The 25,207-nt window shown below is 36.5% G+C and overlaps 1 protein-coding gene across 2 annotated transcripts in view; it reads left to right on the top strand.

Moving 5' to 3' along the window:
* The window catches only part of LOC110676167, a 56,658-nt gene extending 33,093 nt beyond the window's left edge, over positions 1-23,565 (top strand). For both annotated transcript variants that reach the window (XM_021842977.1, XM_021842973.1), the window contains one exon: positions 22,566-23,565. In XM_021842977.1, coding sequence (XP_021698669.1) covers positions 22,853-23,536 — 684 coding nt within the window. In that variant the 5' untranslated portion in view covers positions 22,566-22,852 and the 3' untranslated portion in view covers positions 23,537-23,565. The remainder of the gene's footprint in view (positions 1-22,565) is intronic.
* The last annotated feature ends 1,642 nt before the right edge of the window (positions 23,566-25,207 follow it).

Raw genomic sequence — 25,207 nt, 5'->3', positions numbered from 1 at the left:
TTTTCAAACCAATTTGAAATCTTTTAGCATCATTCTCTTCTAAATTAAATTTATGAAAACTTTGAAGACCAAATTTGTATGAAATCAAAGCTTGTTTTAGTTAAAACTAATTTACTACTAACTTTTCCTCATTTTCCTAGAAATTTCACCTCTGTTTGAACATAACTTCATTGTTACTTAACCGTAAACTTCAGAAATTTAATTTTGGAGATAGATGTGTTTCTTAGCTTAGTGTTTTCAACATGGGATATAATATAACGAAGTTAGGATGGTTTTACTGGAGGCAACTTTTTATAACTTGAAAATTAACCTGTGAGAAGCTTGCGCCACCCTAAATCTTAATATTCTTAGCTCAACTTCTCTTTCAATGCGATTTGAGTGCATTAGAGCACACAAGTTTTTGGTTTTGAGAACTTTAAAAATTGTGAAGACTTATGGTGCCAAATATAATTGGAAAAGTGTTCAAATATCGAAAAATCTTGCAATATTTCAAGTATTTCTCTACTCACCCGTTTATTTCCTCCTGACTATCTTGTTGAAAAAGAACTTATCTGCGATTCAATGATTTATTAATATTTCTTCGTTTGTCATGGGCCGGTGTCTGACAAAATGGTTAAAAAAAACTGATGAGAATTGAATCACGTACGTATAAAGCCTTTTAAGGACATCTTATACGGAAACTTTGCGCATACAGCCAAACCTCTTCTGATGCTCACTTTTTTATGTTTCCTGTTTTTACGCACCATTTTCTACGCTCCAAATTTCAACTTAGTCTAATGACAACCCAAGATAATCAAAGCAAAATGAGTATTTTAGCAACGGGATTGGTGAGAAAATGCCGGTAGTCGATGTCTGACGCCATTTTGGAATCGAAGATGGCGACTTCCGGTTTGTGAAAATCACTTAAACTCACGCAAATTGGGTATTTTTGGAATGGTATTGATGAGTAGATGACGGAAATCGCTGTCTGACGCAACTTTTAAATTCAAATGACGACTAATGGTTTGTGAAAATCACATGAAACATATTTTATGTGGGTATTTTTGGCACGGGACCGATGAGTAGATGACGGAAATCGATTTCTTCTGGAAAAATCACTGGTTATATTATTGGAATGGGCCCGATGAGTAGATAACTGTCTCATGCCATTTTGGGATCCAAGATGGTGACTTCTCGTTTGTGAAAATCACTGGAAAATCATCCAATATGGATATATTTGGAAGGAAACCAATGATTAGATGCTAGAAATCGATGTCTGGCGCCATTTTGGAATGCAAGATGGTGACTTCCGGTTTGTGAAAATCACTTTAAACTCACGCCATTTTTTATACTTTCGGAATGGGACTAATGAGTAAATGACGAAAATCGATAATATTATTCGGATAATTCTACAAGTGAGTTTTTCGTACAACTGGGTTTGTTCTAGGAACTGGGTTTGTTCTAAGAAGCGGGCTCTATCAGCTAGGATTTAATGATTTTTGAGAACTACTTATTCAATTTACAAACGTAATCGGTGTGGAATATTGCTCGAAAGGATCGCTAATGTATTTCTGGAGTTATTCTAGTAAAAACTGTTTGAGAAAAATGGGAGAATAATTCTTGTAAAACTCTGAACAACACTTGGATGAATTACTTATGGAAAAAAAAAATCCCTGAAAGCTTTGAAGAAATTTTGAAGGAAAATTTGAAAAAAATCCTCTTAAATCATTGGGATAATTTAATAATAAATATTTGATATAATTTTAAACGTACCATCAAATGAAATGACTTACTACGGCGGGGTGACTTGCAACACATGGAAATTCTTCATAAACTTTCACTATGAATCACAAATATAAAAAAGGCCATAAATCGGTCCTACAATATATTTGATCAACAATTCAAGTAGTGGATTATAGTTAATTTCATTGATCAAACATATCTCTGGAAATATCAAGGAAACTGGTTCTTGATAGAGGTCTGAAATCGTGGCCTAGAAACATAAGATAATTCTAATTTACAAAACTATAATAACATAGCTAATAAGTCATAATAGAAACCGCGCATTTTATTTAGTGAAATTGTGACAATTACTTTAAAAAAACTGTTCAGATATAGGATTTTGGTGATTAACGCCTCGTTCTCTCATATAAAAATAACTTATTAAGTTTTTGACAAATAAGTAAAAAAAAATGAATAACAATACTTGACAAGTGCGATTAATGAAAAATATCACAATTTCACCAGGGATTTCAGTTCCAATTATTGCGGTTTCATTTCAGAATACCATCAGGGTTTTCCTCAAGTGTTCCTCAGGGTTTCATCCAAAAATTTTAAAAATTTCTTTCAACCTAGTGCAAATATTCTTTCATAAATTACTCCAGAGAGTTTCTCCAGAATTTGGGCAATTTCTCCAACGATTTTTCCAAGGATTTCTCTGAGGATGCCTCTAGCATAGTATCTACGGTGAAGAAATTCTACAGGAATTCCTTCGCGAATGGCTCCACAGATGCCACCAAGGATTCCTTCAACAATTTACTCAGGTAATTCTTTAGAGATTCCTACAGATTTTGTTTTCCAGAGACTCCTCTAGGGATTCATTTTTCAGATTTCTACAAGCATTCCCCCTGAGATTTCGTAAGCAATTTTTCAGGATTTTTTCAGGGATTCCTCCACAAAACTCTTTCCATGGTTTCAGGAATTCCTAAAGAGATTTGCCCGGGTATTCTTCCAAACACTCCGATTTTTTTCAGTGTATCTTTACTGTATTTAACCAGAGATTCGCCCCGAAATTACTCCACGAATTTTTATAGAGATTTCTCCATGAAATTCTACAGAGATTCCTCCATACATTTTTCAGCAAATCATCCAGGTATGTCTTCATAATAGCTTTCAGAAAAGAAGTTTCTGAAAAAAAAACTTGGAGCATTCCCAGGATTAATTACTTATGGAAGTTGTTCCTTTATGATTACTGGATGAATTCATAAGTAAATCTCCGAAGGAATTTCTAGAGGAATTCTTGGAGTAATCCTCGGAAAAAATTGGAATTCTTGGAGTAATCCTCGGAATCCTTTGAGTTATTCCTCTGAGAGAATTGATGGCGGAAATTCTTCAAGAATTCGTGAAGGAACTACTTGCTGAGGTATCCTGAGAAATTGCTGCAGGTATTCCTGGTAGAATGCCTGGAGCAATCCCTGCAGGAATCCATGAAAAAAATCTTTGGATTTATTTCTGGAGAAGTTTCGAGAGTACTACCTGGGAAAAACCCGGTGAATACAAAGGCTTTTTTCCAGTTGAGATGCAATATCAGAAAAAAGAAGGAGATTCTCTAGGAATTATAAGCGGTTTCTTCACCACCGCTTAGGCCTTAAACCTGGTTTAATCGTATGGGTAAACGTGGTTTACGGGTTAAGCGAAGGTGAAGAAATCGGCCCTTAGAGGTCTAAGCGTCATGTTCAATCAAAAAGACTATCGATTAAACATCCGTTCCAATCCCATTTCAACTAAAGGTACAAGGCTTATAACAACAATCAACTATCACATCCATCACCGTCATGAGGTTTCGATTTCCAGCCTCTCAATCAGCGCACAAGTATTAGCATTGGCCTTATCGGTATCATCATCGTCATCGAAGCACAGTGGGCAAAATGGCAATGTGAAAACTGTGATTTCTATTTATAAATACCTTCCTTTGTCCTGGCGTAACATACCTATTTAGAAAGAGCATGTTTCTTAGCTTAGTGTTTTGAAATGCACTTCCACAGTAAATAACTGAGAGCTTTCATTGTCAATTAGACACCGTTCCTTCATAAGGGCTTATCTGACTTCAACGATTTCTCTTCCTCGATCCTCTCTTTCGTTACTATTCGCCAAATCGAATAAATGTGTTCTTGTTCATGAAGCAACATAATGAATATCCAGAATTTTGTCCAGATTGTTATCAATCTCCAGCCGTTGTGCAAAAACACACGATTGTTTCTCCAGCCGGTTCCCTTTGATCCATCCTGGGCCATGTAACGCGATGACGGTCGTCGATGTTCGGGACAAGACTTTCATCCTGCACCTTTGTCCCCTTGTGTGTCCCCACATGTTTACATCCTAAACAAAATCACTCGTGTTGTTCCTCCGTCGACATTGTCGTTTGCAGTGACAAACATTCCTCACGATGTAGAGAGTGGAACTCAATTTAAAACGGGAGAATTTTCCCTTCGATGATGTGTCGAGTCGGGGAATGTTCGATGAAGTGAATGAGGGAATGGGAACAGAAGAGGTACAATGGGAGGTAACTAAAGTCGTGAAAAACTTAGGGATTTCACGTTAGCTTTGGCGAGGTTGTTGAGAATGACGGGTTTCCACTTTTTGTCTTTAGCTCACGGAAGTTGACCATTTACAAAAGAGTCGCTAGATTTTGGTCTGCTGATCTCGACACTGTTATCAGAGGTTTCGTGAAACCTACAGTTTTTTGAGAAGAATGTGAACTTTTGAAAATTGGACTGGTATTTGATAAAGATTATGCATATTTAGGCTTTCAATCAGGGAAAAGCGTAGATTCTTTAAGATCATTTCCAACGATTCTATCCAACTGTTGGATTCTCCTTCAGTGCTCATGCATTATAAAGTTAAACGATGTAAATCCTTATTTTTTCTACCAAAGAGGTCCTTCTAATAGCAGCGTCCATTTATTACGTAACGCTACAATTTTTAACTTTTAACCCCTTTGTATGAAAAAATCATTTTTTTTTGTTTGAGCCGTAACGCTTGAACCTACTCCTCCCTTCGTAATTTTTAACGGCGCCAAATTGAAGATTTTAAAAAGAGTTCATGTTATGACCGTCGTTGTTAATTCTTAAACTTATATAACAAAATATTTACTGAGCATAAGCATGAGCATGATTGATCGCCCACAGTTGCTACTCCGTTCATTGGCGTAGCTTAGATTTTTTTCTAGAGGGGGCCTTTTTCTAAGGAAAATTTGAGACTTATCACGTGAATAAATACCGTAAAATCGGGTGTAATTGATCAGAAGGGTGAAATTGATCATCGTACCACACGATTTCATTTATGCGTAGTGGAGCACAAATATCAATGTAAGCTGCAGTAAATAAACGTTGTTTGTCGTAACTATTGTCGAATTGTGTGTTGTGAAGCTTTTTGCGTTGAAGAATGTTTATTACTATGAAAATAATGTAAAATTTCAAAATCATGCACGGTACAGTATTGACAAACACCTATAAACTTCTATTTCTAAGCAAGAATTTAAACATAGTATAAACCTGAAAGTTTGTGAGGATGCTTGAGATATATCCGCAAACCAGATTTCATCAGCAAAACTCGTACCAATTAGCTCAAATGGTTGAAATAATTGAATTTCTGTTAGATATCATTGATTACCTAAGGAAATTGCATACATTTAGGCGTTTTCCGCGTAATTCTTGAAATTTAACTATTCGTTATCTATATAAATATTGCATTGTTAAGATTTTGACAAGCATATTCGGATTCAGGGTGCTCAAATTTATCATGTAGAGTTGTTTTGAAAACTAACAATAATGGCATTGACAAGTGATCAATTTCACCCCGAAATGAGATCCCCTGATTTTTTTATTTTAAAGATATTTGTTAACACTAAAATGACATTTGTCAGAAAATTTCGGTACATGAGTCGATGAGGCTCACCTTCGTACTTGTTTTCCTGCATCTAGTTGTTTGGCATTGTTAACATTATAGAAAATAGACTAGAAAAACCGTGAAAAATGATCAATTTCACCCGAAATTACGGTACCCAAGAATTATCAAAAAATGTGCTTTTTCGCAAACTGTTTAGCTAGTTGGCATAAAAGGGGCCCACCAATTTGAGAAAACCGAAAGGACCACTCTTAAGTTTTATCGAAAACTAGCGATCAGTGACATTAAATTGAAATTCTAACGATGGGTGCCGATGGTGGCCTGGTTTCAGCGAGAATTTATTCGGTTAAATTACTGCCATTTATCTGAAAAAAACTTGGTCATGTTGAAATTCCTTGAAAGTTAAGCCTTATTTTTCGACAAAAATTTCCGCTATGTAGTGTCTGAGATATTGCTTTAGTAATTTTGTCTATTTTTCATATATTTTTTAGGACATTATACGATTTGAAGTTATTGTACGAATTTTTTTAGTAAATTCTCATCATCACCGGATACCTCGAGCAGGGTATCCTCAAAAATATGAGAAATCAGAATGATGTAAATTTGCTGCTTTACGCTGAAACAGCGGACTATTCAGAAAAAAACAGGAATTTTTGGAATAAAATTTCCAGGATATTGACGCATTTTTGTGCCACGGTCGCATACAACAAGAAGCTAGTTCTAACAGGAACCAATCGATCGACCGCCGGGTGGTTAAGCTTTCGGTTGCCACGCAATTCACCGAAGTCAGATGCTGTGTAAGACAAGCGAGGTTGTCTCAAAAATAGCGCAACTACTGAAGAGATTTTTGTCAATAACAAGAGCCTTATCTTCTTCTTCTTCTTCTTCTTCTTCTTCTTCTTCTTCTTCTTCTTCTTCTTCTTCAATAACAAGGGTCTTGTATATTGATTCAGTAGATTTTGCTTTATGTTAAATTGAATTTTTTTAACTTTTATTTCCACTTTCATCAAAAATTCAGGGGGGGATGGTTCTGGATGGCTCCTGGCACTCCTGTTCCTACGCCAATGACTCGATTATTGCAAGAACAGCTGTACAGTCGAAGCTCGTTATAACGACAACTTTTATAGCGACAAAATCTCTTTATAATGACATTTTCCGGTCCCTTGAAAAGCTATTCAATACCATGGCTATTCTCTATAACGACTTTTCTCTATAGCAACGGTCCCTTGCGATGTTGCTATAACAAGCTTCGACTGTACCTACATAGGAAACCAGTAGGCGCTACTTACACTTACCCGCACGCTACTGATAAAATATCTGCTGCCAACGAATGTTCAGTGACTGCTGAATGTTATTAGGGTGAGCGCAATCCCTCGCAACGAATCACAAACGATTGAGATAAACTGGAAATCAAAAGATTCATTGAACGGAGAGAGCACCAATTCGCTCTTTAATGGGAGACACAAATGAACCCGTTCGCCATTCAATCACTGAATGCTTTCTGCGGAATGTTCGGATGTCGCGCTCACTGAATCATTTCGCCATGTGTATTCCCAGTCAGTCAGCGCTCGTCAGCTCTCAACCACGAAATCCACTCGTGTGGAATCAGTAGAAGCATTAACCTGAGAATGCTAATGTCGCTACTGTTCGTGTTACCAACATCTAGTTTGCCACGCACTGACAGCTTGAGTACCGGTCCTCAAAGTGTCAAATAAATTTTAAAATCATTCACAACAACATTTCATCGAACAAACAATGAGAAGATACAATTTAAGGTGATAGAAAGCCTAATTCAGTTTTGTGAGAACAGCGCCATTAGCGTTCTACTACTAATATTTCTATTGTGGAATCGGAATGTGAAGAATCATTCGCTATTGCAATCGGATGCCTTCGACACACTGAGTCGGTAGTGAATCATTCTGTTGCCGTTTTTCTCTAACTTGTCGCTCTGTGAACAAGTAGAAAGTGCATTGGAAATTGAAACACTCAGCTTGGTTGAAGAAACGGCAACCAGGCTTTATTCTGCTCATCTTGATCTGATAGATGAAGCGACCTCGTACGTTCACAACAATTATGAACCAGCATTCGCTGTTGGTTAAATAATCCATGGCTGAGAGAGTGGAGAGAAACGTTGGCTCTATCCAAACGCACATCTTCCATTTGACAGCTCTAGCTTACTGCGAGGCTCTGCAAACACATCATCATTGCTTTTGGGATGAACTGAGGTTGGTTTCTCCGTCAACACAAGAGCATGATTTCGCTGTCCTCTTTGCCCTTTTGGGCAAAGAGCTACAAAGAGACAACGAAGAGCTGTCTGGAAATGCTCTTCCCCGAACTGAGAAATGGGAAAACATGCTCTCCCCCTAAGGCTGATGGCATACCGAAAGAGAAGAGAAGTGAAGTGAAGTGTTGGCGAAAAGAGAAGAGAAGTGGTAAAAATGGTATGGCATACTGGGAGAGGTTTCGAAAGAGTTTCAATGCGCTCCTTGTTTTCATTGATTTTGTGCTTCAGCAACAGCATACTGCCTGCAACCAGAGAGAGAGCGCATGGCTGCTTCATTCGGTTTTTTCTCTTTTCCCATGTCCATCTGCATCAACTGGCGCCTGTAAAGGCGACTCTGTAGAATGTATAGCAAGGGGGTAAAATCATTTCATCAAGCAGGAGCATTGCTTCGTGATGACGTACAAGAAAACCGTTAAAATCACAAAACAAGTTGTTTTTCGTCATCATTCGGCAGTCCAGTCCACTAGAAATTACAATGTAGGGCCGACAAATTTCATAACGCTAAAGGGGGTGGGTGGGTGTTCTGAAGATGTTACAGCTCATATAAAATTTGAAAAATATTCATGCAAATTGCGTTACAAGGGGGTGGTTGGGTGTAAAAAATGACATTTTTTGGCGTTATGAAATTTGTGAATTAACCCATAAAACCTAAACGAAACAAGTAGAAATAGCAATCCTAGGCTATGATTAATAGTATATACAATATTAAAATTATAACAGAATTAATGAGTTGTTGTTAATTTACATGACTGAACACACGATTGAGCACGTTAATGAAATAACTAATGAATAGTTAATCCAGATTTTCATGACACAGTTCTTAAATTTTAATCACTACCAAAATAACTATTAAAAAGACAAATTGATTAATGCAAGATCAAAACATATTTGGTACACACTTAGATTTTTTCTCGTTGTTCGGTAATGTTTTTTACCGGCAACGTACTGTAAATAAATATTTAACTGAAGTTTCAGTATTACAAACGAGATTTACCGAACCCTTCTATATTATATATGAAAAAATCAAAACAATATTCGTCCACTTTTACCGAAATCGTCGTTTTATTTACCGAAAAAACTGTAAATTGTTTAGATTCGCCGTAGACTGTAATTTTTCACCGTACTTCAGTTCGTAGTGCTACAATGCTTATATAACGAAGCCAAGTCACACCTCAAATTTTCAAGAGCACAAAACTTGAGAACCAAACAGCGCTCCTCGTTGAAAATTTATCCCATTGGTCACTACCAACAAGCAAGTAATTAGATTGATTTTTATCGCGGACTGTTGAAAGATTCTCCAGTCTTGTGCACTTGAAAATTCGAAGGTTGGCTTCGTTTTATAATCACCTTAACCGATCAAATTGTAATTTAATATTTTTGAGGCCGCCAAATTTGTTTCGGTGTGATAGTCAACGCGATAGTATTGCATCCGTTCAATATTCTCTGATTGTTTTCCGTAATTAGATACGACCTGAGTGATTTTATTTAAAAACCTATTGTTTAAGGTCGAAAAAAATATTTTCGTTGTAGTATCCAACTGCCCAATTAAGTTTCTGGATAGCATCATCACATTAACCTATGACGGATTCGGTGGCGGTTTTTTGCAAAAGAGATGAACAGTTGCATATGAGCTAGGATTGTAGCTCAAGATTTGAAGCGCGCGTTCGAGTTGTTGGTGATGCCACTGGTTTCCCATCTCCATAATCAGACGAGCAGTTCATCTTCAAACGGTATGAAAACGAAAACGCGAAATAAATCGATGGACTTTGAAATCAATATGAAATTTATTTTGTTCTGATCATTCTATTTTATTGTTCGGTAATCCTTAGCTTTACCGAAAACATTACCGAGCGCTCAGCGGTTTATATTTCGGTAAAAAAATACCGGAGTCGGTGATATTTTCTAAGTGTGTACTGGTTGTGCATAATGATGGCTATTAGGCCAACACACTTAAACAGAATCGCCGAGAACAAAATCGGCAAAACTTTTACCGATATCTCGGATGTTTACCAAATCTCGGTAAAGTTTGACGAGATCTCGGCAAAAAATGTGGATTGAAAAATTACTGAATTCTCAGCTGTTGGGTTCTCGGTTAAACGTTTTACTGAGGTCGGTGAAATAATTTAAGTGTGAACCGAATATTAAAAAACAAGTATAATTTTCGAGAAATTTGAAGTTTAATGCATTTTTTTCACACAAAATTAAATGATTAAACTTCTATTGTTATGAACGAAGAATTGCTTTACATTTACTAAAGCAACACACTAGTTATAGATATAATATCATGTTTGTATCTTTGGAATGAAATATTCTTTTAAATGTATACCTTTCCTCCGAGCACTGTAAACGTTTAATGGGTATCCTTTCTAAACTTGAATCATCGATGTCATAAACAAGATCACGATTGGCTCCAAATGCAGTTCGTTTTTAGGTAAAATTTGAGAACAATTTACCACTTTATTATAATAAAAGCTGGGGATATAATAATTGAAAATATAACGACTTTTGTATTTATAAGTCATGGAACATTGTGAGATTTTATTGTTTTCTAAGGAATGGCCAAATGATAATTTTGAGTTAGGAAATTTCATTGTATAATATTGAAAATCAGTTCAGTGGTACAAAGCACATTTAATTTTTTAAATATAAATAAGAACCCTTTTTGTGTTTGTCAATTGAATTTTTTCAAAACTGTTTTCATCAGATCCAAATTCACGCACAATATGAGTGCTGCAAAAAACTAGTTTAAATAGTCTTCTAGCGTTTTGACGCGTCGAAGCACCACACGCACTGCTTTCACGCTTTAGCACACTTTCCATGCCACTTCGTATCGCTTCAGTATGCCATGTAAGCGCGATTTTCATACAACATGCATGGAGAGACCTTCAACGCGTACGCTTCTCTTTTACATCCTCGACTTTGTACTAGGTAATACGGTTTGAGATTTTAACAAACATGTCTTATCGTTTTTTTCTATACCGCATTGACAAAGCAATCCACAAGAAGCAAGTTTGTTTTATGTAAGCCAAAGAATTGCAAAGAATTTCTGAAAATTTTACAAAATTTGATTGTTACTTGATCGCATCGTAATCAAGAATTCTTATGTGAATTCATTATTTTAGAGGCGTTTTGCAAAATCAGATACTCAAGGTTTATCCGATCAAATTGGCTGGAACCCATTATGGCTTTGTTTTGGTTTTATTTTACGTTGGATTGGATTGATTTATTTTAGATAGGTGAAGATGGGACGAATAATATTGCATTTTTTTTAAGTTGAATTTTCGATGAAAATCCATCCGATTTTCGAATTTAGATATTAGTATTTGTTTATTGGTTGCTAAACCATCTGACAGTTAACCATCTGTTTTTCAAATCGCCTAAATGGAGTCATATAAAGCCAAGAGAACTCTAAAAATTATACAAGAGCGAATGTATAAACTGTTGATAGTTTAAATCAAACATCAGGCTCACATGATCAACTGTTCATATCCTTCGACATCTTTTCATCTCGTATTATTAGGAAAATATATACAGGAAACAAAACAAATAGAAATAAGTAATATTCGATTGACGAATCATAATTAGTCATTATTATTTTATTGTTGAAAAATGTTAGTAATGTAATATAGTGATTCCAAGCAACAGCACCAAAATTTGGTAAATTTTTTAATTCATTTTTTTCTATTGAGCTGAAACTTTGCACAGTTTTCCAGTTCCATCTAAATCGTCATTTTCCGATATCAAATCTTCAAGTTGAGTCACGACTAACTTTTCAAAAGGGTGAATGTGAAAATGGTTCAAAAATATTCAAAAATCTGCACAGCAAAAACGGTTCGTTCGATTGTTAGACAACTAAAGAAACAAAGTTAGACAACTAAATAGGCAAATATTTTCAAAGCTAAACGATCACTCCGACATCTGGTGGCTAGTAGGAGAACCGGCAAAAAAGGGGTTTGGTTGAGAACTTACCGTGTGCAGCATAGAAAGGACCACACAATTTACACTTTTTCTCGGAATAGTTATTTTGTAGACGATCAGAGATCATTGAGAAACAGAATAAACTTTTTTTCCTTTGAAAATGTACAGATCCGGTCAGTGCTCATGTACGATTAGTGGGATAAAATTGGAAAATTGGTGTTTGGCAACATAGGTTATAAACTTCCGGATTCTTTGTTAGTGGTTAAATTTGTTGTGAAATCACACGTATGGCAAGAATAATGGTACAAAATGAGTATGCCAATGGAAAATAGTTCAATAATCGATTGATTATGAACTAATGTTTGGGTTGAAGAATTGAATTTTGGACGTAAACAAACATTTTCAGTGACATTTCACTCGTTCTTCCTCAGCGGCCTCTATGACGGTGGCGCATTATATTTGCCTATAGAGATTCCAAAAAAAATACACACAGTAAAACAAATTTTTTTTTGCATTAAAAAACATAATTTTTGACACAAAAACTCAAATATCTCAAAACCCTATCAGAATACCAACGTAATTTTTTGAGGGAAAACGGTCCATTATATTAACTATCTACCATAAAAATTTGGTGATGGTAAACCAAGTTATAACATTTCAAACATGTCACATTTTTCACATTTAGTAGAAAAAAAAAAAAAAAATTTCGGTGTAAATTATTACGGGAACCGCAGTTTGTTGCTGATTTTATTGTTAAGGGTCTTGCGTGAATTAAACAAGTCGTTTTCATTAGAGTGTCCATCCCGGGACATCCCGGGACAAGATATCCCGGGATTTGTTAAATTTCGGGATTTCCCGTTTCCCGGGATATTAATGATGTTGTCCCGGGAATCCCGGGATTTCCCGAGATGAATGTAAAATTTGATGGAAACCAGTATATTATAATACAAAACATTGATATTTTTATCAGACTCAAACTTTATTCGATAAAAAAGAAAATCATCATAAAGGAGAGCAAACAAAAAGGTAATAATTGTCATAAAAATACTAAATTACCAAATTAGTAAAAGCGATTTTTGTTTTATTGCGTTACTTTACAACATTTGTAGTTATCATAACTGTAAGCCAATCTGGTTCCCTTAATTATAATAATTAACTTTAAGTATGATCCAGTACAGCACTTTCAATGAGCTTCAAAACGTTTCTCTTGTACTTAGAAGATAATGGTGATAATTTTTAAATTTTCTGGATCAAATTGTAGACTTAAATGTTTAAGAATCAGAGAAAAATAATATATGATTATTTTCAAGTTATTAATTGTACTATGGTCGGTGTTCAGACATACCGGACTAGATGATATTTTGTCATTCTAGAGAAACAGTAAGAACGCCATCATTTATGATTGTTTCGATGCTATTTTTGTACAGGAATATCATCAAAAAAAATCCTGGTGTCATAAAAAAACATTTGGTATGTCTGGACACCTACCATATAGTCGACCATTTTATGTATTTTACACAAGCAATTTCATATGCACTATATTAAATTGTTTAACCATATCTAATTTTGCTATTTGTACATGTTATTGTTCCAAATACCGTGCATCTGATCCCGTTTGACGGGTGACTATAAATTAAACTAACGAAGTTGATCATAATTAAAACATTTGAATCAATCATAAATTTCATTCAGCTATTTTGCAAATATGGCCGAAAAACGGAATATGGAACTCACAGTTGCTTATGTCCTAATACCGTACGTTGGCATCATGCGATTGCATTCTTAAATTATGTTTGATTGTTTATGTGTGCAACTTTAATTCACATTTGTCATGGCATTCTAAAGACCAATTAATAGGTATGCTAAAGTTTGTCTCAATCATTTAGAAACAAAATGAGTAATAAATACGTAAAAAATCGACATAGCTCTCATTTTGAATCAGAGTCGGCCAAGGTAATAGAGAATTCCTTAACTTTCCCAACAAACCCATAATTAACTATCTATTTTTTTTATAACTTCATTAGAATAAATGTGTTGTGATTCATTTTTTAATTCAACTGTTCATCTTAAAACAAATCTCTCTTTTTAAATTCAATTGTAAGCACATTGTAAAGTTGAAATTTTACTTCCATTCCAACGAAAATACAATTTTTAACGAAATTCTAAGAAATCCCGGGATCCCGGGATTTCCCGGGACAAGCATCAATTTTTGTCCCGAATCCCGGGACAACTGAAATGGCCGGGAAATGGACACTCTAGTTTTCATGTATTCATAAGTATTATGTATATTATATGTATAAATATTATGTATATGTATAAATATTATATGTATATGTATATATGTATAAATTAAAATGAATTAACAGATTACACGAAAATAATTTTTTTTTTACCAGCATATTTTTTTTAGAGTATGATCGATGAGTTTCTAAATGTTATATATAAACTTTAAAAGTTTTGGATTTGGGTATGCGTTATGAGATTATGAAAACATTTTATTAATACTTATTTATTTATTTATTGTTATTCAATTTTTTTACAATATCGAAAACTTTTGCATCATTATCAGTACAGTTCGAGTATAGTTTTGCTTTAATTTTATTTTCTGACAATGGAATGAAACAGTGAAATTTTTGGGTTCCTTGGATCGTTTTTGCGTTATTATATTGCTAGCTGAGCTCTGATGCCGTTAATTCGTACTCTTCAGTAGTAGTAAAACAAAATGATAATTTTGTTAAATCTTCTTCTTTTCTGCGATTCGCCCAATCAAATAGTTCTTTTGCAGTTTTAATTGGATGCTCACGTTTTTTGGCTAAACTTGCTCTTGTGGCCATGCGCTTTATTGTTCCTCCAATAGCATCACAAGGACCTTTGCCATGTGACGTAGCAAAGAAATGCCATTCTGCATCAATTCCGTACTTTGATTTAAATTGACATAGGCTCGAAAAATTCTAACGGTTTTTGTACTGCGATGCTGCTCCATCAGACATGAAATATATCTTTCTGATTTCTTTATCCTTATCAACGCGTAAAAAGTTAATCATTTTGGCAATGAACAAATTTACAGATACTGAGTCGTATCTTAAATCTTCGGAAATTACAATAAAACTAAAATGTTCAATTTGCGTACTTCCATTGAAATAAATAACGAATGGATGAATTGTAGCTTGTTGTACGTTCCAGTGATGGGACTGCACTTCATCTTGCAATACAAAGCTATTGTTTTCAGAAAAATCACAAATGACTAAAAATTCACCATCTTGTAATGTATTTTTCGTATTTTTTAGAAAGCGGGATTGCTCTGTTTTAATAAAGTCGTGAGGAATTAAACTTTCTAATTTCAAGCAAAAAAATGACACAAACTCATCTACAGGTTTTACAATAGTTTCTAGGTCACACCTATCCGTGGTCACCCATTGCTCAAATGATAACTGATCAATATAATTTTCTTCAAACTCAGCGAATCAAGTATTTTCCAATGATGAAGAATCTGGACAATCCGAACAAGATCGTAGATAGCAATTTGATGTTGTATTTTCACACAAAAGACTACCAGTTAACATTTTAATATCCTTTGATAAATTGATTCTTTTCAAACTATGTAAGATTAGGTTAATATTTTCGTGTGTTGTGCACACACAAACATTATGTGTTCCTGAATTGGATAGAAGCTTGCATTGCCTTGGACGAAGGCTTGCAAATGAGGAAAAACCTACTTTAATATTTTCGTTAATTTCCTTGAAGCGTGTATACGCTTCTTTCAAAGTAGTCATCATTAATCGTTTTTGGATTGCTTGACGCTTTCCATCTTTTTTACAGATACATAATCTTTTTGGCCAGGCATAGCTCTACTTACTTCATCGTCTTCAAAATATTGAATTATTTTTTCTTTTGTCTCATCTGTTAATGAAGTACTCGACCTAGCATTTTTGGTTGCAAGACAGTTATTTTTGAATTGTTTTGCCTCTTTTGCTGTATTTCTATTGGTTTTGAACTCATCAATGGCGTCTTGAATAGACCACGAGCTTGGCAGCATCGACAAAATCAATAATTTTTCTTTCCTTGTCGTGGCTAGATTCGAGAACCTTTCCTTCATATTCATAATTACCTCATCGTAGTCTGTATTTTCCACATCCTCAGGTCCTAATTTGAAGAGGTTTCTTCGTACAGCGTCGTTGATTTCACGGTATTTTTTCTCGGGATAATTGACGTAACCCATCTTCGTCCATTTAATCGGAGTCACTTTTATTCCAGCTATCCCTTCGTTGAAGCGTTCGATGTTGACCTTCTGGATGCACTCATCTTCTGATTGATTTGTTGAAACAGATGTCGCTGATGGTACCGTGGCAAGACTATCTGCACTTGGTACTTCTGGTAACTCCTCAGTTGTTGTCGGTGCATCTAGTAATTTCTCGGTTGTTGTTGTTTTCGAACTTCCTGCAACCTGATCCACCGATGATGTACAGATTGCCCGTTTGTCAACGTTTAAACGGCAGGACGTACAAATGCGTAAATTTGTATTCAATGTAGACATTGGAGCATAACCAGCCGCTTTCAGTTTATCTATGGTGCTTTCGGTGAGATTTCGTAGCTCTTTCGAACACTTTTTTTCTGCAAACGGCCTGCAACAGTTGAGAAAGCGACTACTCATGTTGCTCGTTAGATTTTAATAAACAAAATCACTTTTAAGTTTTTACTGACTAGTTTGGTGTCGTTTGCTTGACTGAAGAAACATTTTACAATTAAATCTTTTATAACCATAGTGGTAGTATATTTTTAGCTTTTTCGTGAGTATGTTCATGGTATGTACCTATCATGTTTTTGATGTTGTTGAAGTTACTCGCTTTCTCCCAGGTGTAATCAGATTTTAACTTTGTGGAGAAAACCAGCGCCGAGAAAACCGACCTGCTTTACGTATACTAGAACACCTGGGTATAGACCCGCCTTGTTCTCTACGAGGTAAATTTTTTGCAGGTAAACTAGTCGTATACCTGTATAGAAAACTTTTTTTGTAGCTTTTGTCTTCAATATTAGATTTCTTATAGGTTTCTTTTATCAAAAGGTTTCAACACTATTGAGAGAATTTTTCTTCAGTTACGTACAATAAAAAATATGACACTATCAAGACTTTAGATCCCAACACTGGATCGCGTCTAACTTTCTAATAGATGCTATAATAGTTATGAATAATTAAATAAAATATCATGAAAACAACTTGTTAACCTCATGTGGTACCCTTAACAAAAAATTCAGCAACAAACTGCGGTCCTAAAAAAAATTAACAATGAAAAAAAAAAATTTTCACTAAGTGTCAAATTTGTGAAATATTTGAAATGTCATAACATTTTTGTTTATTGGCTTACCATCACCAAATTTTTATGGTAGATGGCTAATATAACGGACCGTTATCCCTCAAAAAATTACGTTGGTATTCCGATAGGGTTTTGAGATATTTGAGTTTTTGTGACAAAAATTATGTTTTTTAATGCAAAAAAATTTTTTTTTTACTGTGTGTATTTTTTTTGGAATCTTTATTTAGTTGTCTAACTTTGTTTCTTTAGTTGTCTAACAATCTAAAGAACCGTTTTTGCTGTGCAGCTTTTTGAATATTTTTGAACCATTTTCACATACACCCTTTTGAAAAGTTAGTCGTGACTCAACTTGAAGATTTGATATCGGAAAATGACGATTTAGATGGAACTGAAAAACTGTGCAAAGTTTCAGATATTTTTGAAATAGTCGATCAGAATCGACTTGCAATATGGGCCGCCTAAAGAAAACGTCATGGAATGCATAGAAAAACAGCAAAAATTATGGTTTAAATGCAAGTGACTTGTACTGTGAAATGCTATCTTCCTTGTTACGTCGATAATTAATGTTAACATCAACTTGCAAATTATTTCAGGAACTTTTTGGAAAACCATGTTTTTCTACGTGGTCACCAACCATATGGGGCATTATACGGGGCAGTATGAGCCATCCTACGGGGCAGTATGAGCCACCTCATTCAATCGAATAATTTTTATTTAAAACAGTATAGAGAAGACTTAGTGGTGAAGAGTACATTATTGGAAAGGGAATTGTATTAGCTTTGCTTGAAATTATTGATTCTGACGGCTTATTTTTAAAAGATACATAATACATAGTAAACAGACCATGGTATATTAGTACTAAATTGCGATACTTGGTTCAAAGTATTTTCTAGCAGTGTTCCACTTGTAATGGTGCATAAAGATGACTATGCAGTAAAAAAAATAATCTGGTATATTTAGTTAATGCATTTTTATGTTCAAAACATCGTTTGTTTTGCTTAAATCTAGATGGCTCATTTTGCCCCGCACCTTCATCTTGAAAATAATATATTGTTTATCAACAATTTTGTTTACGAACAAATTTAATTTCGCTCACGAACTGTTCATTATGATCAGAAGTTTCAATGGATTGGTAAAATTTACCAGAATTATAAATATAATTGTATTATAGGCTTAATTAAACACTGTCAAAATTATAAGCTTTTAATGACAAAGGACAAATTTGTACATTTTTGTAAATATCTTGAGTGTTCAAACGAATATTCTTACGGTTTTTATTGTGGTGGTTACTTGAGGCATCCTTTAGCAGATCATAATGACACTAGACATTAAAACACTGTTTTTGAGGTCAAAACCGGGGTGGCTCATATTGCCCCGTAGTATCATAGATACTTAAAAAAGAGGTTAGAGCTGAACAAGCACAATATTATTCACTCCTATTCTTGTTTACGTTCGAAAACAGTTTTTCATTTACGTCAGCAAAACCAAGTAGGGATTCTCCCACCACATTTAATATAAAAGGATATTCTGAAGTAGTGATCAACTGGTGAAAGCAATGAAATAATTTGAAAAACAAAAATACTGATTAACAGTGTATTAATAAATCAGTTGTAATTATGTAAAAGGATTAAAATTAAATTACAAAAAAAAAGTTACAAAAGTTAATACATCAATCATAAATTTTCCTATTTATGGATTTAATGCATTACCAAACGTTCTGATCCGTGCTCCATTCACGCCCAAAACGAGCGCAGTCATATCACATTCCTCTAGCGTTCACTAGCGTTCTTGCGCGTCGAAGCAGCAAATGATTTCCACAGAACTCTTTGAACCTCTTCGTTTCGCCTTCAGTATACCAGGTAAGCGCGTTTTCCATATAGTTTGCATTGATAGAGCTTTGACTCTTTTCTTTTCTCTCCTTTTATCCCTTCTCTACTCCTGCAATATGTCATCGCCCTAAGTCAAGAGCAAGGAAGAAGCCTGACGGCAACAACGCTCTTGACTGCGTGTGGATGTGAGCGAGAGGAACGCAATAATCGAGTGAATGTTTCCCATGCTTGCTAAGGAGCAGTAGCATCCTCATTGTGTAACAACTGATACTCTCATTATTATGAGAAACAATTACGGCGCCGGCTGCAACCGAATGCAGGTCAATTTGAGGATGGGAGGAAAATGTAGATGTGTTTTTTTTTAAAGGCACTCTATGCTCGTGGCCACTACTGTGCCGGAATCAGGTGATCTGTAGCTTCTTTACCGATACAGATTTATTTTTAACTTATCTATATTTACATCAACTTTCATTCTCTCCTACTCTTTTACTCTCACACCGAGCAGGTAGGAGAGAGCTCTGTTGTTAGTGAGGCTAGCTGCCTGCGAAGAGGGTCAGTTTGTCTCAGTCACTATCTAATTCTGACGGAGGATGGATGTGCTCCCCAAAACACGGTCCTCCGTGAGGCGTCTTCTGGTGGCTGGACGGGTTTTTTGTGGAGGGCTGGGAATCGAACCCATGACCTTCCGCTTATGAAGCGAAAGTGTAACCTCAAGGCTAAAGACCCCCCTTATGTTGACGTGTTGACTTTATAAAAGCCGAAACACTTTTACATGAAAACACTAGAAGTTTGTATATGTGAAAGGATTCGTTTGCGATAATGGTGGCACAGATGCTCGACGGTGACGGTAGTAGTGGCGGTAGTCGTGATGGTATTGGTGTGGTACTTACGAACCTACTTATGCTGTCAGCTGGATTGTGTCTCGGAGCCAATTGAGTCTGGGGAAATATCGCGAATAACTAATGAAAATGGCCTATTTTAATATTTAACTAATATTTTTCGCATTAAACTCGACAAAATTCAAAAACGGCTACTTCTAGAGAAATTATCCATACATTCATTATGGTTCTGAATTATTTCAAGATTATTAAGTATTATGTCATCACAACGTACAAGTTTTGACAAAAAATAAAAATGTTGAAAATCGGCCAAAAGTTGTTCTTAGAAAAACTTTTTTATTAAAAATTTCTTCATCATCAAACTTTGTCCCAAACATCTGTATACTATCAAGATTCTATGGTGAAAATAAAAAATAAAATGGGGTTTTTGTGTAATTTAAAATTAAAGTTTTATTTTTGATTTTTATGAAAATAAATAGGGGCCTTCTTTAGCCGAGTGGTTAGAGTCCACGGCTTCAAAGCAAAGCCATGCTGAAGGTGTCTGGGTTCGAATCCCGGTCGGTCCAGGATCTTTTCGTAAAGAAAATGTCCTTGACTTCCCAGGGCATAGAGTATCATCGTACCTGCCACGTGATATACGAATGCGAAAATGGCAACTTTGGCAAAGAAAGCTCTCAGTTAATAACTGTAGAAGTGCTCATAAGAACACTAAGCTGAGAAGCAGGCTCTGTCCCAGTGAGCACGTAAATGCCAAGAAGAAGAAGATGAAAATAAATAAAACATTTTTTCAGTTTATATTTTTCTTGTAGGCCATACAGTTTACTACAACTTCTTCATAGAACACTTTTCTCTAAAATTAACAGCTTCGTAGAATTTTTCAAAACATGTTGCATGTAAAAATTTATACGCCATTTTCAAAAGTTATTCTTGAGTCAAAATGATCATTTTTTCTATACAAAACACTTATTCTATCATTCCAAAAACATGTACAAAATTTAATCCAAATTGAAGATTATCGAGCACGATTTTTATTTTTTTCGACTCATTCTGGATGGAATTCGTCATGTGCAGGCCATGATCACTGAATGCTAACGGTCAAAAAGCACGGAAAAAGTTTATTTGTCGCCTAGTATTTTCGTAGATGCAGTTTTTCTACATGTACAACCTAACTCCTTGACTAGATAATACCAATCACCTAACAGGAATCCCTCCTCAGGACCACCTCAACATTAAACGTAACTCATTTCATCATGTTGAAACCCTTTTTTCGATCACCCACCATAAAGAACCCTGACCGCACACACTCCAGCCTTATCGGAACGTGACATATTTCCATTCAATTCCAATCCCATTTTACTACGAAGAGCTACTACAAAGACTTCGTCATCCTTCTCCACCACCTTACCTTCTCTTCCGGAATTCAGTCCGGAGGGAGGTGCAAAAAAGTGGATAATAGCATTATTGCCAGCCCCCTCTTCGATGTGATGACATATCGAGAAAGTTTCATCGATTCGATACCAGGAGCTCCACGAAAGACCGACCCACTCTTCCTTCTCCAAACATTACCCGATGTTATGACGTGCTTGGTGAGGTACCTCACCACACGGGCATCCTTCATCTTACATCTGAAGCAGCGGTGCTCAAACTGCAGCATGCGGGCCAAATCATGAGATTTCAACAGAGCTGCGGATTCATTGAGAAATTTGTTGTTCGGATGTTCGGCTTGTTAGTATTTTGTTACATTCAACAATCATTTTTTTCAACCTCAGATCAAACAGGTGATCCTCAAACATTCTAACGAAAAAAAAACATAACAATGCAAAGTATTTCAAAATTGTTTGATTCATTTTCAATACTAGTCACCATTTTTTGGTTGTAAGTTGTTCTTGTTTGTTAATTATAGGCTGAATTTTCTCATAATGTTGAGCATAGGATGGACAAAATTCTCCCGGAATGCTCGATGTGATGCTTAGTAGCATGTATCGTTGTTGAAGCTTATTATATTGCCTGACTTTTGTTCAATTTTACGAAAATCGATTTTCAATGTACGAATAACAACAAAATTTGGCCAGCTACCACATACAGTTTCTGAGATTTGACTTGCAATTCAAAAAAAGTTGGTCATGTCTGTCCTGAAGTGATGGCCGGATCCTATCCCTGATGGGAATGATTATCATCGGCATCACCCCCCATAAATATTGAATTACGACCGATGTGGAAACGACTTTGAGAGGGGTATGGAACCAGAAGTGTGGTGACCGTTTCTGTACGACTGATTTGAGCTTTCTATTTATACAAGTTCATGTTCTCGTGTTCTGTCGTCCATGTCACAAGAGGAATGATGGTTGACACGTTCCAGAATGGAAATTACGCTTGATTTATCACTTTGAGCTGCTGGTAAATAAAGTGTGACATTTTAATAGTTTTCGGATCACTGGTTTTTTGTCTATTGGAGGGTAAGGTTGGAGGAATTAAAAGTTTTGCCACCGTATGGAACGTTGTGGTTTTGGATTATACGGAAAATACTTTGGAATGCACTGTTTGAGGTTCTTCGATAACTTGCATGTTTTCTGCACAGACAAACACCAGATTTATTTAATTGGTTTTCTGCAACAACCATTGGATCAACGAAGAATTTCTCGTTTAACGAGAAGTTTCATTCGTCTTTTCCCCGGAATCCATCTCTCCGTCGCTGATGCTGATAAATCTGTTCCTCCGCTTTACCTGCCCATAATACTAATCGCTTTGCCAACGCCTTTTTCTCTTTTCCTCTCTGTAGATTCTAACCGCACTAACAATCTAGTTAACAACAGTGACAAATAACAAACTTTTAATCGACCTAATGTGTTCATAGAGTTCTTAAACTAACCCAATATCTACCATCGACCGAAATCCCATAATGTACTCCACGATGACTCCAACATGTCCCCGAGGCGACCTTCGATCGGATCCAACGTCATCCGGTCGGAAACTGTGAGCGCGTAATCGAAGGCGAAGCAGCACAACCAACAGCGGTGGCAGGTCCCGATAGCCTCCCACCGAGCCCCCCGAACTGTGTCCTAAGCTATGCAGTTGATGACGCTGAACTCGCTACTCATGTTCGACATAGTGTTTATCTTTTTCCTGTTTTTGGTGGGCGTGACGTGTCTGGTGTATTACCTGCCGCCGCCAGCCCTCAGTACGCTCCGTTCGACCGGAAAAGGTCCCAACGGGTCCCAGACGCTGACCACCACATGCGGAACGACGACCACCTGCACCGGAGAAACGGTTCGCTTCCGGCGGTACAGCGTCGGATCGCTGCTCAGTGCCAGTGACGTATCGGTGGGGAACCACCGGTTTCACAGTCCACTCACAGCCGACGAGGACCTGGTGGCCGACTGCGGTGGCCTAGAAGAGATCTTAAGTCTGAGAGGAGGATCGCCGATCCTGGTGGCGGCCAGTCCACCACCGCCTCCACCGGCACCGTTCTGCTCGTGCTGCTGCGTCGAACACCACCAACAGCGGGAGCTGCAGCTGCTGCAGCAGCATCTGGTCGAAAATCCCCACGATCTGGCACCACTGGTGCACGGAGTGGAAGTGGATCCAGCGTCGACGGCGGCGGCGGCGGCAGTGGCTTCGGCGATTGCCGGTGTAGACTACGTGCAGATCGAGATCGAGAGGACGGCTACGGATCCGGTGCCACCCTGTTGCTACGTCCGTGCCAAAGACGTAGACGTTCGGGAGTGTCACGGACCGATTCATGATGTGTAGAGGTGAGTATGCGGGTTTAATTCGTGAATGGTTTTATTGGTTTGGGGTGGGATGCGCGGTGTCTTTTTTGTTTGTTTCGTAATAATTCTATAACGAATATGAGTGACGATAGGGCGCAACCGATGGCGAGGATGAGGAAAGCTCCTTGATAGTGTTGCAACTTCAAGGCGTTGGTTGAGGGTGGTTGTTTGTGGAGATAAGGGTTGCCAGTTTGGGCGAGGAAGATTCCCTTGACCGCCGTGATGTACCCGGCTTGGACCATGGCCCTGGTTATGAAACAATAGAACTAAGAAATGGATGAACTTTTCAGAAGTCAAAATACGAACCGTATTTTTTTGTTGATGTGATCTCTCAGAGGAAGTCCTTTTTGCATTACAATTTGAACGAAGCTCTTCGCCACAAATTCTTTGAACAGGTAATACCGTATCGGTACATTGCTGTTGACGGCCATGTATCGGACGTACAACCTGCAGGTTCATAGATCTATTAGGATAAGGAACGAATGCGTTTACATGCCTACACTAACCTATTACCAATGGTAGCATATCTTCCACTTTGAACCATAACCAAACAAGTCTCGGAAGTGCACTCAACCTTTCGTCGTAGGATTGCATCAATATCACTGTTGTTCAGTCTCTCCAAATGAATCTGTAAGTAGTGTTTTTGACCATTGAATAATCTAATCAATACAAAAATAGTAGACATTTATTATGACGAGCGTAAATCTGTTGGCAAATAAATGACAATGCCATGAGATCAATAAATTGATTCAATGAACAATACTTTGTACGGCAGATGCATTTGAAGTATCGGCATAAAATTTGCAACATATTTTTTTAAAGCACTCAAAGGATCCTGTTGACGTTTACTCTCAATCTTTGAACTTAAACTTGCATTCTTCTCTCGTATCATGAACTGGATCATCCAAAATGCCAGCAGGTATGATCCTAAACCAAGCCTGCCCTACTTGTTTTGTCTCATTTTTGACATAAATGGGTGATGCGTTCGCAGTAATGCAATTACGATATGAGCAATTTTTATCTCAAATGAAAGCTCTACTCCTGATTATTGCATGTACATTAGAGTGGTTCAAAAAATCGTTTTTGCTCCACACCGCTCATTCGATTCTGGATCAAATTCTGAGTGTCCTCTCAAAATTTGAGCTCATTTGGATGAAAACTGAGACTGCACAAGCCCTTTAAAGTTTATATGGGAATTACTATGAGAAAAGCAACCACTTCATTCAATCGGTCATAGTGTTTGCCCATGTGCTCTTGGAGGATAGAGCGTCGTTGATACTGTGAGATACGTTCATCAGCTACAACTTTGCCGAAGACCGTTTGCAAGTCGGACGCCTCAGTTTTCATCCAAATGAGCTCAAATTTTGAGAGGACACTCAGAATTTGATCCAGAATCGAATGAGCGGTGTGGAGCAAAAACGATTTTTTGAACCACTCTAATGTACATGTACTGATTGATGAGAAAATGGATCTAAATTTGATGAAATTTACCTAGCAAATATTTTCAGTCTTTCTAACATATTTTTGTCAATATTTTCGCGTGTTAATTTTTTATATGTTTCGTTTTATTTTCATTTTTCTACGTCTCTATTGTAATCCTGAATATTCTTCGGAGATATCCTTGAAAACTCAGAGAAATTCTAAAATAAGT

Source organism: Aedes aegypti, chromosome 1, assembly GCF_002204515.2.
Source record: "Aedes aegypti strain LVP_AGWG chromosome 1, AaegL5.0 Primary Assembly, whole genome shotgun sequence".
Taxonomy (NCBI): domain Eukaryota; kingdom Metazoa; phylum Arthropoda; class Insecta; order Diptera; family Culicidae; genus Aedes; species Aedes aegypti.
The sequence above is the reverse complement of the archived record's forward strand: the minus strand, read 5'-3'. Positions and strand labels throughout refer to the sequence as shown.